Below are 13,960 nucleotides of genomic sequence, written 5' to 3'. Positions count from 1 at the left end.
TGATTAGGCCAAAAGGAAGCGGACAGAGTTGCGAAACCGAACTTGCAAAATGGACAAAGGCTAATACAAAAACAAGGAAAAGACTAATTCTGTCACTTGATACCAAGCCTTTACTTCGTGTTGGAGAATGCAAGACTGCTAAAGAGGTTTGGGATAAGCTACACAAGATCTATAATGTGCACTCAGATGAAAACGTTAAATCATTGATCTGCTTAGACATAAACTCCATAACATTGTGTGGGAGGCATCCGGAGGTATACAAGGTCATCTAGCCAAATTTGATTTACAAACTTAGTTTTCGTTGTTGGAGATGCCTATTGACGATGGTGACCTTTGTGCACGATTTTTGGAAACTTTTCCAAAAGAGTTCGATTACATTTATATTACGTGGCATAATCCACCTACTGAAGATAAGACATGGAATAAATTGCAAAAACGGTGTTTGAATTATGAACTAAGAATAACAGATCGTGATGACGAAAGTGTTGCTACAGTACTGATGGCGAAAATGAAGACTAACAAACCACAACAGAAGCGCAAACAAACCTCGTCTGAAGCAGATTCATTAAGAACGCTTCATTATAAAAGGAATGAAGACAGAAAATGCTTTTCGTATGGTAAAGTAGGTCACTTACCAAAACGGTGTAAGACAGCGTTGGAGAAGATTGTGCTATGTTGTTAACTAATGTAACATCAGTGGATAATTCAAGAAGCTGGAGCTACACAGATACTTCAAAATCGGTGGAAACAGTATCAGTGCTGAGATACAACAGCTTTTCAGTAGATGCACTGGACTGTGATGAGTGGTACAGCGGTGCAACGCATCACATAACAAATCGGCGTGATTGATACACTACATATGAACAATTTGAAACTCCGAGGAAGATGGATAGTGCCAAGAATGGTGTACATATTGAAGCATTTGGTATAGGGCAAATTGATGTATAGATGTTCAATGGACAGACATGGACAGGACGATGTTTTGAAGATGTTTGGTTTTGCAAGGGAATAAAACAAATAGTGGAAAATGATGACAAATCAGTGGTATTTTTCTAAAACAATATTGGTATTGCTATTGCCACAGCCTGGTGTGAAAATGAGCTTTATCGTTTGGCTGTGGAAGTTGTTTGTCAAGAAAAGTCTTGTGTTGTTACTGAAACTGATGACACTTTACAGAGCTGGCATTAAAAAATAGGTCATCAGAATAAACGCTGTGTGCACCAATTTTTGAAGGATCATGGTATAGAGACAACAACTGATAACAGTTTTTGTGCATGGTGTGTCTATGGTAAAAATCACCAGATGCCATTTGTTGAAAGACTGCAGAAACCCACTAAACCTGGAGAGTTAGTGTGTGCAGATGTTTGTGGTCTGATGGAATAAAATAATCTGCAGGGTCATCGAAATTTTGCTGTTTTTAAGGATGATTTTTCCAGTTTTAGAGTAACATACCTTTTGCGGCACAAAATGAAATTAAAGAAAAGTTGCCACTGTTCATTAAAATGATAAGGACTCAGTCTGATGTTACTGTGAAAGAGCTGGAGGCAAGGAGTTCCACAATAAAGATGTGCAAAAATTTGCTGGCTCAGTTTGACTGAAACATTCAATCACAGCACCATATAGACCTCAACAGAATGGAATTTCTGAACGGTAAAATAGAATCCTGTGTGAGATGGCATGTTCCTGGCTTTGCTCTGCTGAACATCTGCCAAAAGCATTGTGGGGTGAAGCTGTTCTGGCTGCAACGTACACTTTGTATCGGACAGGTACCACAAAAATTAAAGGTAAAACTCCAATTGAAATATTTATGAAGAAACAAGGTCGTTTAGACAATTAGGTGATATTTGGAACCGAATGCTATGCTGGGATTCCTACACAGAAACGGAATTAGTTTGATGCTAAATCTTCAAAAGGATGTGTGGTTGGTTATGATGATTGTGGATACCCTGTTTATTTTCCTGAAAAAAGGTGCGTGTGTGTTTGCAGAGGTGTAAAGTTCAATTGCAAACCATTACAGAAACCTCTTATCGGCACTCAAAAGTCTAAAAGGGTTGTTGAAATGTCAGCTATACATAAGAATGCAGATATTTTAGAGACTGAGCATGAAAATATGGATTTTGAAGAGGATTACATGAACCAAGATGTTGCTACAAGTGATGAAAGTGTTAACAACCAGTCATATGACACTGAGGGAGAAGTTGGAAGTAGCTTGGAAGCAAGAAATGAGGAAAGAGGAAGCCACAATTTACGTTAACGGCGAAATTGGAAGAAACCAACTTGTTACTGTGAAGATTCAGTTCATCAACCAAGAATGATGTTTCCTTGTTAGACACCAGGAAGCATTGCAGTCAGAGAATTCGAAGTATGGAAGAATGCAATGGAGGAAGAGATGGATGTTCTAAAGAAAAATGGAACGTGGGAATTAGTTTACAAAATTAAACCAAACAATGTGATTGGAAATCAATGGGTCTTTGCTACAAAATTAAATGCAAATAATGATGTTGCTCAAATAAGGTTCAACTGGTGGCAAGAGGATATACTCAACGGTTTGGAGTAGATTATGTTGACACATTTAGCCCTGTTGCAAGATTTGAGACAATGACATGCCGTTTGAATGTTGCAATTCAACATGATTGGTCTAGAAGGCAATTTAATGCGAGGACAGCATTTCTCAATGGTATTTTGAAGGAAGAAATCTACATTACTCAACCAGAGGGATTTGATGATAGTACAGGATGTGTAAGTAACTGAAGAGTCTATATGGTTTGAAGCAAGCCTCAAAATGCTGGTATGAATGTCTTGCTGGATTCCTTACTGAATGTAACTTACAAGAGAGCAGTTCGGATCCATGTATGTTTTATGGTGAAAACCTGGTATTATTGTTTTATGTTGATGATGGATTGGCTATGGGCTCTACAGATGCCACAGCTAAGTTCACTGAACAGTTGGGGAAACATTTACAAATCAGTGTAGAAAAAGTTGATTACTTCTTGGGTTTACAAATCAAGAGGTTTGGCAACTGTATTCAAATAAATCAGTCTGCATCTGTGAAGATGATTTTAGAGGAATACGATATGATGGATCAAAACCACTGTCTTTACCCATTGAACCAGGATGGACATCAGGTGGGTCACCTTTTAATAATACTGGACTGTATCGAGAAATGGTTGGAAGTTTGATATATTTAATACAAAGCACAAGACCAAATTTATCATATGCTGTTGATGTTGCTTCGGGAGTAAGATTGAAGTAAATTACATACCAACTGGTGGACAGGCAGCAGACATTCTGACAAAGGGGTACCATTCACAAAGTTACAAATGATGAAGTAACTAGTTGGTGTAGTGTCTATTTCATCATATATATAAAACATTGCGGGGCAGTGTGAAAGTATTAATGTTTCAATGTTGTTATATATATGTATATGTATGTATCGTTCATATTCATTGAAAGTTGTCCGCCCCTGGTAGCTGAATGGTCAGCGTGATAGACTGTCAATCCTAAGGGCCCGGGTTCGATTCCCGGCTGGGTCGGAGATTTTCTCCGCTCAGGGACTGGGTGTTGTGTTGTCCTAATCATCATCATTTCATCCCCATCGACGAGCAGGTCGCCGAAGTGGCGTCAACTCAAAAGACCTGCACCAGGCGAACGGTCTACCCGACGGGAGGCCCTAGCCACACGACATTTCATTTCATTTCATTGAAAGTTGTCACATGTCTCATAAGTTCTTTGGTTCATTTTGGAGTAGTTGTGATGATCTCTGGCTATGTTTAGAAATGTGCAGTTGGTGTTTCGTATCATATTGTCGTACTGTGTGCTGCTTGATAAATGATTCCTTTCTAAAACGGCATTTGATGATTTGTCAACAGTCTTGATGCGAGCAGGAGTGTTTAGAAACACTTTTTTGTGGATGAAATCAGTATATTTATAGTCACAAACATGGAATGTACTTCTTCAGCAAGGCAATGTACTCCATCAGCAAAGCACGTCACGTGAATCAAATTGGGATAAAATAGCTTACTTGGATGGCTTTTCCTGCTTTGATCATGTAGGGAGCAGCAACTGAAATAAACACAAACACCGTTTCATTTGCAGAAGAGTCTGGAAATATTTTTCTAATATCCTCACTTACAAATCTGGCGATCGCAGAATGGTTAACTTTTTGAAGTTCTTTGCAGGCCGCTAAGTAGGAAGAAGAAAGCTCTTCTTTTAAAGCACCAACAATTAAATCTACAATGTAACGGTCACAAGTGTTTGTAGTTTCATCAACTGAAATCCAGATAATGCTGCGTATTTCTTCCAGAACATTTACGTGATTGTCGGTAGGTAATTTTTAAGGAATGTTGATTCATCTGGTATATTTCGATTTAAGCAATATTGGCGTAGGAAGCCTTTGATGATAGGTTTGTAAGTTTGTGAAGAGGAATACTGCTTGCAAAGAATGTTTCACATGGATCCATGTTAACCGACTTTTTTGGTTACCCTTGGACAAATCCCTGCTACCGCAACTTGTTGTTGTCAGAAGTTGTTGTCGTAGTCCTTTCTCCTGCATTCCTGCGATATGAAGATCTGTCTTGACATGCTGGTCTGTTTGAAACTTTCTTTTGCACCAAAGTTTTTCTCGCAAACTTGACGATTCAAAACAATTCCGTCGTATGTAAATGTTCCAGGATGGTCAGCTATCCACGAGAAGACATTTCTTTTTTCGGGCGGCATGCGCACAATACCTTACACACAACACGTCGTAAACACGTTCAACTGCGTTCAAGTAAATAGAAAGCTAAGCTGAAACGATGGAGGTGTGACTAAATGCTTGTATAGTTTAATTGTTGCCGACGCGTACGGTATGACAGCGGAGGGGATTAACCGGGGGCGCGGGCGCAGAAGCATTGACTTTGTCTGCCTGTTCCTGTTCACTTTTGTAAAGATTTCGCTAGGCAGTGGCTTCTCGGTTAGCGACTGCACGCAATTCTAGGTCGCGGTCAATCTGTGAGACATCAAAACTAGATCGAACTAGAGACCGCCCGTCTAAACTTTGGTTCAAAATGGTTCAAATGGCTCTAAGCACTATGGGACTTAACATCTGATGTCATCAGTCCCCTAGACTTAGAGCTACTTAAGCCTAACTAACCTAAGGACATCACACACATCCATGCCGGAAGCAGGATTCGAACCTGCGACCGTAGCAGCAGCGCGGTTCCGGACTGAAGAGCCTAGAACAGCTCGGTCACAGCGGCCGGCTGTCTCAGCTTTAAAAATGTTGTAAGCATAGAGCGAAAATATGCATCGTCACTAGGTTTTAGTTAAAATATGCAATAACAGGTGAAAAAGGAGTCAAATATGCAAATGCACATAAACCGGTCTCTAGTCATATCTCGATGAGGAACTTGAAACTTTCAGCACAGGTTAGGAGCATGTAGAGGAATCCTATCTCAATTTAAAAGAATAGTTGACGACGCACTAGGTAGATATGCATCCAGTAGAACAGTTCATAATTGGAGGGAACCTTCTTGGTATACACACACTGTAAATAGGGGGCGTCAAGTGAAATTTGTGACTGGGTTGAGGACTTTTTGGTAGAGAGAACAAAGTATGTTATCTTGGATGAAGAGTCACAAAAAAATGTTCATATGTGTGTGAAATCTTATGGGACTTAACTGCTAAGGTCATCAGTCCCTAAGCTTACACACACTACTTAACCTAAATTATCCTAAGGACAAACACACACACCCATCCATGCCCGAGGGAGGACTCGAACCTCCGCCGGGACCAGCCGCACAGTCCGTGACTGCAGCGCCTTAAACCGCTCGGCTAATCCCGTGCTGCTGAAGAGTCACCATCAGATGTAGACGTAACTTTGGATGTGCCCCAGGGAAGTATGTTGGGACCCTTGCAGTTCATGTTGTATTTTAATGACCTTGCAGACAATATTAACAGTAAAGTTAGGCTTTTTGCAGATGAAGCAGTTATTTATAATGAAGTAGTATCTGAGAGAATCTGCATAAATATTCATCAGATCTTGAGAAGATTTCAACATGGTGCAGAGATTGGCAGCATGCTCTAAATGTTCAGGAATGTAAAATTTTTCAGTTCACAAAACGAAAAAACGTAGTATTCTATGACTATAATATCAATGAGTCACTGTTGGAATCAGCTGTCTCATAAAAATATCTGGGTGTAACATTCTGTAGGGGTGTGAAATGGAATGATAACGTGGGTTCAGTTGTGGGTAAAGCAGACGTTAGGTTTCGGTTTATTGGTAGAATACTGCGGAAGTGCAGTCTTTCTGCAAAAGGAATTGATTACAAATCACTCGAGTGACCCATTCTAGAATATTGCTGAAGTGTGTGGGACCCATACCAATTAGGACTAACAGGGGATCTTGAACGTATACAGAGAAGGGCAGCACGAATGATCACATGTTTGTTTAATCCGTTCGAGAGTGTCACAGAGATACTGAAGGAACTGAAATGGCAGACTCTTGAAGAAAAAATGGTTCAAATGGCTCTGAGCACTATGGGACTTAACATCTATGGTCATCAGTCCCCTAGAACTTAGAACTACTTAAACCTAACTAACCTAAGGACATCACACAACACCCAGTCATCACGACTCTTGATGCAGACGTAAATTATCACGAGAAAGTCTATTAACAAAGTTTCAAGAAACGGCTTTAAAAAATTACTCTAGGGATGTACTAAAACCCCCTACGTATCGCTCACACAGGAATCGTGAGGATGAGATTAGATTAATTACTGCACGCACAGAGACAGTCAAAGAATCACTCTTCCCACGCTCCATACGTAAATGGAACAGGATGAAACCCTAATAAGTGGTACAATGGGACGTATCCTGTGCCATGCACCTCACGGTGCTTTACAGAATACAGATGTAGATAAACGGCCTACAGTCATCCACTGTCGAGTTTTTGTTCTGTATGGCTCAGTGAAGAATTGCATCTTCATGCGCAGCAGTCAGAAATGGCCTTTTGCGAGGTACCCAACTCCAAATGTCCACTGCATGCAGTTCTCTTCGTAACGTTCTTTCGGGGATGGTTGAGATGGACCTACATTCAATAAGCGCAGGAATTCCTGTCAGGTATAAAACTGATGATCATTTACAAGGTGTGACACTTCTTTCCGGTCCCTATCGGTTAGAATACACTTTTCGGCCACTTTTCCTATGAGGCATTACAGTGCCGCAGGTGGTACATTACGCCTTGCAGACACGCTGGACCACGCTGAATAATCAGAAAACGGGCAAATTAATTAACGGTGTGGTCATGGACACGTCCAAACACGACAGCTTCATTCTGTCACGTCTCCACAATTAATAGTTTTAGTGCACTGATTCTATACAATCGATTGCCATATACATAACACGTCACTCTCATGAATTACGTCAGTTGTGGAAAATCACTTGATCGTTTGGTAGCACTTCTACATCATCTACAGCGCTTCAAAGAGATTACTGAGCTCTTTTAAGCGGGCGACTATCCTTTTATTCACTAAGCTTACTTTCCGTAAAGTCTACCATATTCTGTGCACATACTTGTGTTGTACTTTTTTATTCATGTAATCTAACACCTTGAATGGACTTCTCATTCCTCATACTATCCACCCCATCTTGTTCTGAGTAGTTATAATTAAAGTGCAGCAACTCATAGACATCCAGTGTAGACTGTAATTGACATGTGCCAATAAAACTTGGTCAATATTCTAATGCGTTGATGCGGAACCGATTTAGGCTGGGAAAAAAATTCATTCCAGTTTTTGTCACCAGGTGCAAATTGGTACTTTGAATGCTAGAAAAACGTATGTAAATGTTTCCATACGTAATGGATTAGGAATGGGACAAGCGCAGAAAAGGTCAAACAAAAGAGAAAGGCATAATGTTGATTTTTATTATTAACTGCTGCTGACAGGCTGCATTATGTTTAGAGAAGATTGAATCAAGTAAACAATACTATGGACGATTACACTAAATTAATCCTCCCCCTTTCTCTTCTCCCATAGACACATGCACAAATTAGACCCCAGAAGATTAATTTCCTTGTACACCTGAAAATGATTACGGAGAAACAGCAAAAGTATGGGCTGACAAAGTAGGGAACTAGGGCGCGAAAAAGGAAAGAGAGATGTGAGTTGGTGTGATGCGAACGATAAATGTCAGGACGAAATTTCATTGTATGACGAGAGAAAGCTGTGGAAATCATGTTGAAAACAGAAATGGTGGTTGTGTAGGTGTAGCGTCGACAGGATGTACAGCATGCCAGGATCTGTAAGAGGACAAACGATGAGGTTGTTGGTCTCGTGTTTCCGGAATACAATGAGATGTTTGGAACAGGAGGGAAGTAAAACGTTCGAATAAGGGAATTGAAGCGGATGCAGCTAGCAAAACTAAGAGCATGGGTTTAAGCATTTGGAACGACTATTAGAAACTGAATGTAGAGCCTATCCCTGCGGCATTGGCATACGATTGGATGAGTCGGGGGAGGAGAATTGTGCAAGAATACAATCCCCAGGTTTCGTCGATAGTTTTAGTTTATTCCAGATTTTCTGCTTCATGTTTAGAAGGTGTCATTATTAGTGCAAAGTTAAAGGTTAGTCTGAGGTATTTTAGTATATTAGTCAATTGGATAAGAGTATCGTAAATGGTGAGGAACGAATAGTGGCGATAGAAGTTGTGCTTGGTTCGTCCTTTAGTTATTATATGGGTTTTCGAAGGATATACACTGTGATCAAAAGTATCCGGACACCCTAAAAATATACGTTTTTCATATTAGGTGCATTGTGCTGCCATCTCCTGCTAGGTGCTCCATATCAGCGACCTCAGTAGTCATTGGACATCCTGAGAGAGCAGAATGGGGCCCTCTGTGGAACTCACGGACTTCGAACGTGGTCAGATGATTGGGTGTCACTTGTGTCGTAAGTCTGTACGCGAGATTTCCACACACCTAAACAACCCTAGGTCCACTGTTTCTGATGTGATAGATGGAAACGTGAAGGGACACATACACCACAAAAGCGTACAGGCCGACCTCGTCTGTTCACTGACAGAGACCGCCGACAGTTGAAGAGGATCGTAACGTGTAATGGGCAGACATCTATCCAGACCATCACATAGGAATTCCAAACTGCATCAGGATCCACTGCAAGTTCTGCGACAGTTAGGCGGCAGATGACAAAACTTGGATTTCGTAGTCGAGCGGCTGCTCATAAGCCACACATCACACAGGAATCGTGAGGATAAGACGCCCCGCTTGGTGTAAGGAGCAAAAAAAAATGGACGAATCAACAGCGGAAAAACGTTGTGTGGAGTGACGAATCATAGTACACAATGTAGTAATCTGGTGGCAGGGTGTGGGTATGGCGAATGCCCGGTGAACATCATCTGCCAGCATTAGTAGTGCCAACAGTAAAATTCGGAGGCAGTGGTGTTATGCTGTGATTATGTTTTTCATGGCGGGGGCTTGCACCCCTTGTTGTTTTGCATGACACTATCACAGCAGAGGCTTACATCGACGTTTTAAGCATCTCCTGGCTTCCCACTGTTGAAGACCAATTCGGGGATGGCGATGACATCTTTCAACACAATCGAGCACGTCCTGTGGCAGAGTGTTTACATGACAATAACATCTCTTTAATGGACTGGCCTGCACAGAGTCCTGATCTGAATCCTATAGAACACCTTTGGGATGTTTTGGAACGCCGACTTCGTTCCAGGCCTCACCGACCGACATTGATACCTCTCCTCAGTGCAGCACTCCGTGAAGAATGGGCTGCCATTCCCCAAGAAACCTTCCAGCACCTGACTGAACGTACATCTGCTAGTGTGGAAGCTGTTATCAAGAGTAAGGGTGGGCCAACACAGTACTGAATTCCAGCATTACCGATTGAGGGCACCACGAACTTGTAAATCATTTTTAGCCAGATGTCCGGATACTTTTGATCACATAGTGTATCTTGAGGAGCTAGAGGTTGCACTACGACAGAAACTGGGTAATAAGGAATTAGAGGGACCGTTGAGATTTCTGCAAATGCCTGGTGTTAGGGGAGTGGTATCGTTAGGATGCTGTGCGAGATGAACAGGAGGAGTTGGTTTGGGTATGCGAGCGATGCAGAGGACATGCAGAAGAGGAGAGACATTACAGAGTCTTGGCGCAAACAAGCAGCAGAATGAGAAACAAGGAAATTGGTTGTTTTAATGGTGACAAACGATGAGCGTTAGATACGAGTAGACAGGCTGTAGTTACTTGGAAATGTGTATATCTGGAGATCGGAAAGAAAATTAGAATTCCATATTCTGGCATAGGTTTTCTTGAGGTCATAGGAAGCAAAAATGGCAGGTCTTCTAAGGTGATGGGAATGGAGACGGTTGTGATGTAGAAGATGGTTATCATCAGATGGCTGGGAGCTGGACTGGATTCGTGCTGGTTAATAGGCAGCATACTCAGGCGTTTATGGATGCGTTCGGAGATGATGCAATCGAAGACCTTGATGAACACCGAGAGGAGGGTCATGGGTTGGTAGGAGGAGGGGTCACTTGTGTTTATTGGATTTAAGGAAAAGTGAGATTCGGGAGACATTATCCCAGAACAATAACATACATGATGCGTGACATTGTAAGGCATGGTAAGGAAGTATAAGCCCCTGCACGCAGGGACAGTAGTGTTGGGCAGTAGTACTAGCCAGTACCGACCGTTTTTATTATCCGTCGATTGTTCCCCTTCACCGTCCAGTTGTCTACTAGCGGCCTGCAAACTCAAGCACATTTGAGTTTAGTGACGTCAAAGGACCAGTAACACGGTTACGTGATCTAGTGGCACCCATTACTGGAGGTGTCTTAAAAGGTGCTAGTCGCCAGCAGAGCACTAGATGCTGTTGAGGAACTACTGTTGTGCGTATTATACTTTCCTTGCGAAATGTCTTCAGTATCAGAAGAAGCTCAATCAAATCCAGCTGCTGTGTAAAATGGAGTGCGGACAGTATTGGTATAGGTATAGATATTTTTATAAACTCACGTAAATTATGAACTGTTATGGAAAATACTTCGTTGTGATTATGCCAACAAGGGAAGAGGGAAAATTCTATGATGAAATTAAAGAATGAATTTTTTATAGGGATTAGGAGTGACAGTTCCCGACATATTAAGTTTTTTGAGAAATGTTATAAAGACGATAAAGGCCATGTATAGATCTATGTACCGAAGCTACCATAGTTCACTGCAACCGACAGTTTCTTGAGAGATGTATCGCCGATCGCGGTGGCCGAGCGTTCTAGGAGCCTCAATCCGGAACCGCGCGACTGCTACGGTAGCAGGTTCGATTCCTGCCTCGGGCATGGATGTGTGTGATGTCCTCAGGTTAGTTAGGTTGAAGTAGTTCTAAGTTCTAGAGGACTGATGACCTCAGATGTTAAGTCCCATAGTGGTCAGAGCCATTTGAACCATTTTTTTTTAAAGATGTAGCCATCACGAGGAGGTAAAAATCGAATTTGGTACGTTTGGTTTTTAGTCACTGTGTGTGTCACATCAAAACCGCGAGCCCAGATAAATCAGTAAATAGATAATTAATTGAAACTTCCTGGCAGATTAAAACTGTGTGCCCGACCGAGACTCGAACTCGGGACCTTTGCCTTTCGCGGGCAAGTGCTCTACCATCTGAGATGGTGATCTACCATCTCAGATGGTAGAGCACTTGCCCGCGGAAGGCAAAGGTCCCGAGTTCGAGTCTCGGTCGGGCACACAGTTTTAATCTGCCAGGAAGTTTCATATCAGCGCACACTCCGCTGCAGAGTGAAAATCTCATTCAGATAATTAATTGTTACCTTCCTTGACGTTAGTAGATATAATTTCTATTACTCACTAAAATAGAAACAAAAGCAACAGACATATTTGTAAACATGAGGAGAAAACGATAATAACAATTACTTCAAAAGAAAGTACTCTTCAGAGTATGTGAATTAATAAGATAGTAGGCTGTATCAGACGATTACGACTGCCAACCCATTGTGTTTCAAAATATTTGGCAATCTTGTTGATCTTATTAACTATTAACGTTTGAGCAAACTTTGTGATTCACTGAAGAATAACGTTAGTAAGATGTTCAGAACAATTTACTTTACGGAGTTCGTAAATAACTGAGTAGAGCCTAAGTAGATCTGCTTTGCCACTGGAGTACTCAGCCACTTTCTTCCTTGTTTCCGATACAGTTTTCGAATATGTGTTTGTCGAGCGAGTCCCTTTAAATGACGGTACTTTGTCCCAGTGGAACGCCGCTGACCAGACTGAAAAACTCCGGTGTCAGTGCCTTCGTGGTCTAACAACTCTACCACAACAAAGGTAAAAATTTAATAATGATTGTGGTGTTGCTCACGCTGCTAAATACTGCATTTTCGCGCAACAACAGTCATATTATGTGGCAGGTGTCATTAGAGCACAGTTAATAAAGTCATTTCATGTAATAATGAATAAACTAGGCACCCATCTTTTCGTGTTTCCCACGCTGGTCTCGTTGTAAAATCATGGCTCAATCGTCGAAAATCTAGGTGGTGACGATTCCAAGCTCGGATGCAAAGAGGCCTAGGTTTTATTCTGCTATAGTCAAAAGTTTTATAGATGTGTTTCACAAACCATTCTCGAAGATTACACTTTTTCAGGACAATGGTGATGTAAAAAAGTAATCAGCACTCCGAATTTAAGTTACACTTCTTTTTATTACTTTTGCTGCAATATCACGTAACACACAAAACATCACTTCACAATACAAAACATACTTGAAAACATCTTCCTCACTGTTGAAGTTCACATTTTATAAGCTGACTACAATACGCGTCTTTCCAACATGACGTCCAAGACTTGACTTTTTCAAGGTCCGACTCTAACCAACTGCTTACGCGCCCAAAAATCAAGAGTTACAAGTACGTCAAAGATCATTGTGACAGAAGAAAGAATACACATAAGAATAATATCATTGCAACATAAACATATCGATGTATCAAAGTACCTCTACATTAATGAAATCAAATCTGAATGTTGTCTCAGAAATATGTCAACTACTTTACAGAAACACAGTAGAATATTGCTGGTGTTGAGAGGTTGAGTTGAGCTGCCGTAATGGTTACGTAATTCAAGTACCATTACAGTGGTCAACCCATAGTCTTTCACATTACGTTATTGCTGACATTGTTCGCAATCAGTTGTGGAGAGAGCATCTACATTGTACTGAATCAACTTTGATTTCTTTTCCGAAGATGCTAAGTCATGCTGCCATTATAAGAAACGCGTTTTCCATCTTAAGCGTGCACACGATAAACAACACAGTAGCTGAATACACGTTCCCTAATGTCAAATTTCCTGGAAAAGGACTTCATTAAATTTGGTGACAAAGAGAACGCATCATCACCCAAAATGAAGTGTTCATTAGGAGAATTTAGCGTACTATTATGTAGGGCTGACGAAATTAAGGACAACCGGAATACAATTGCGTCATTGGCTCTTCCATTGGTTGCCAGTTGTGTATAGAAACTTACCGTCAATATTTACCAGTGCCAAAAGTATAACGCTGTAATCTCCTTTGTAGTTGTAAAACTCAGAGCGACGGAGACTTTGTAGTGACCTCCTTTCCGTCAATAGCGCCACAACATAAAGGAAAATTCTTTTTTATTTCGAATTTTTTTTGCACTCACAGCCTTTCCTCCGATGTTTGTGGAACCTAATAAAGAAATATCAGTTACAAAGCAAAATTTGCAAGTGCGTACAAACACATAAATACAAACATTGAGAGCTGCGAGAGCGATTAAATATTGGTAGTCTTTCAGTTTCAGATTACACCTGCTACCAGTGCTAAAGATGATGGGACAGATGACGAAAACGGCGCGTCCAATCTTCAAACTGTTGACATCTTACAGAAAATCGTGTGCTCATCACAAGCCCTACTTCTGTCTACTCTTCCAACACA

At 41.1% G+C, this 13,960-nt stretch overlaps 1 protein-coding gene across 1 annotated transcript in view; it reads left to right on the top strand.

Annotated features, from left to right (window-relative positions):
* The window catches only part of LOC126484844 (uncharacterized), a 31,520-nt gene extending 29,266 nt beyond the window's left edge, over positions 1 to 2,254 (top strand). The window contains exon 2 of the mRNA XM_050108440.1: positions 2,018 to 2,254. Within this exon, the coding sequence (XP_049964397.1) occupies positions 2,018 to 2,254 (237 nt within the window). The remainder of the gene's footprint in view (positions 1 to 2,017) is intronic.
* Positions 2,255 to 13,960: the final 11,706 nt, after the last annotated feature.

This window comes from Schistocerca serialis, chromosome 6, assembly GCF_023864345.2.
Source record: "Schistocerca serialis cubense isolate TAMUIC-IGC-003099 chromosome 6, iqSchSeri2.2, whole genome shotgun sequence".
In the NCBI taxonomy this organism is placed as follows: Eukaryota; Metazoa; Arthropoda; class Insecta; order Orthoptera; family Acrididae; genus Schistocerca; species Schistocerca serialis.
This window is presented reverse-complemented; position numbering and strand designations above follow the sequence as displayed.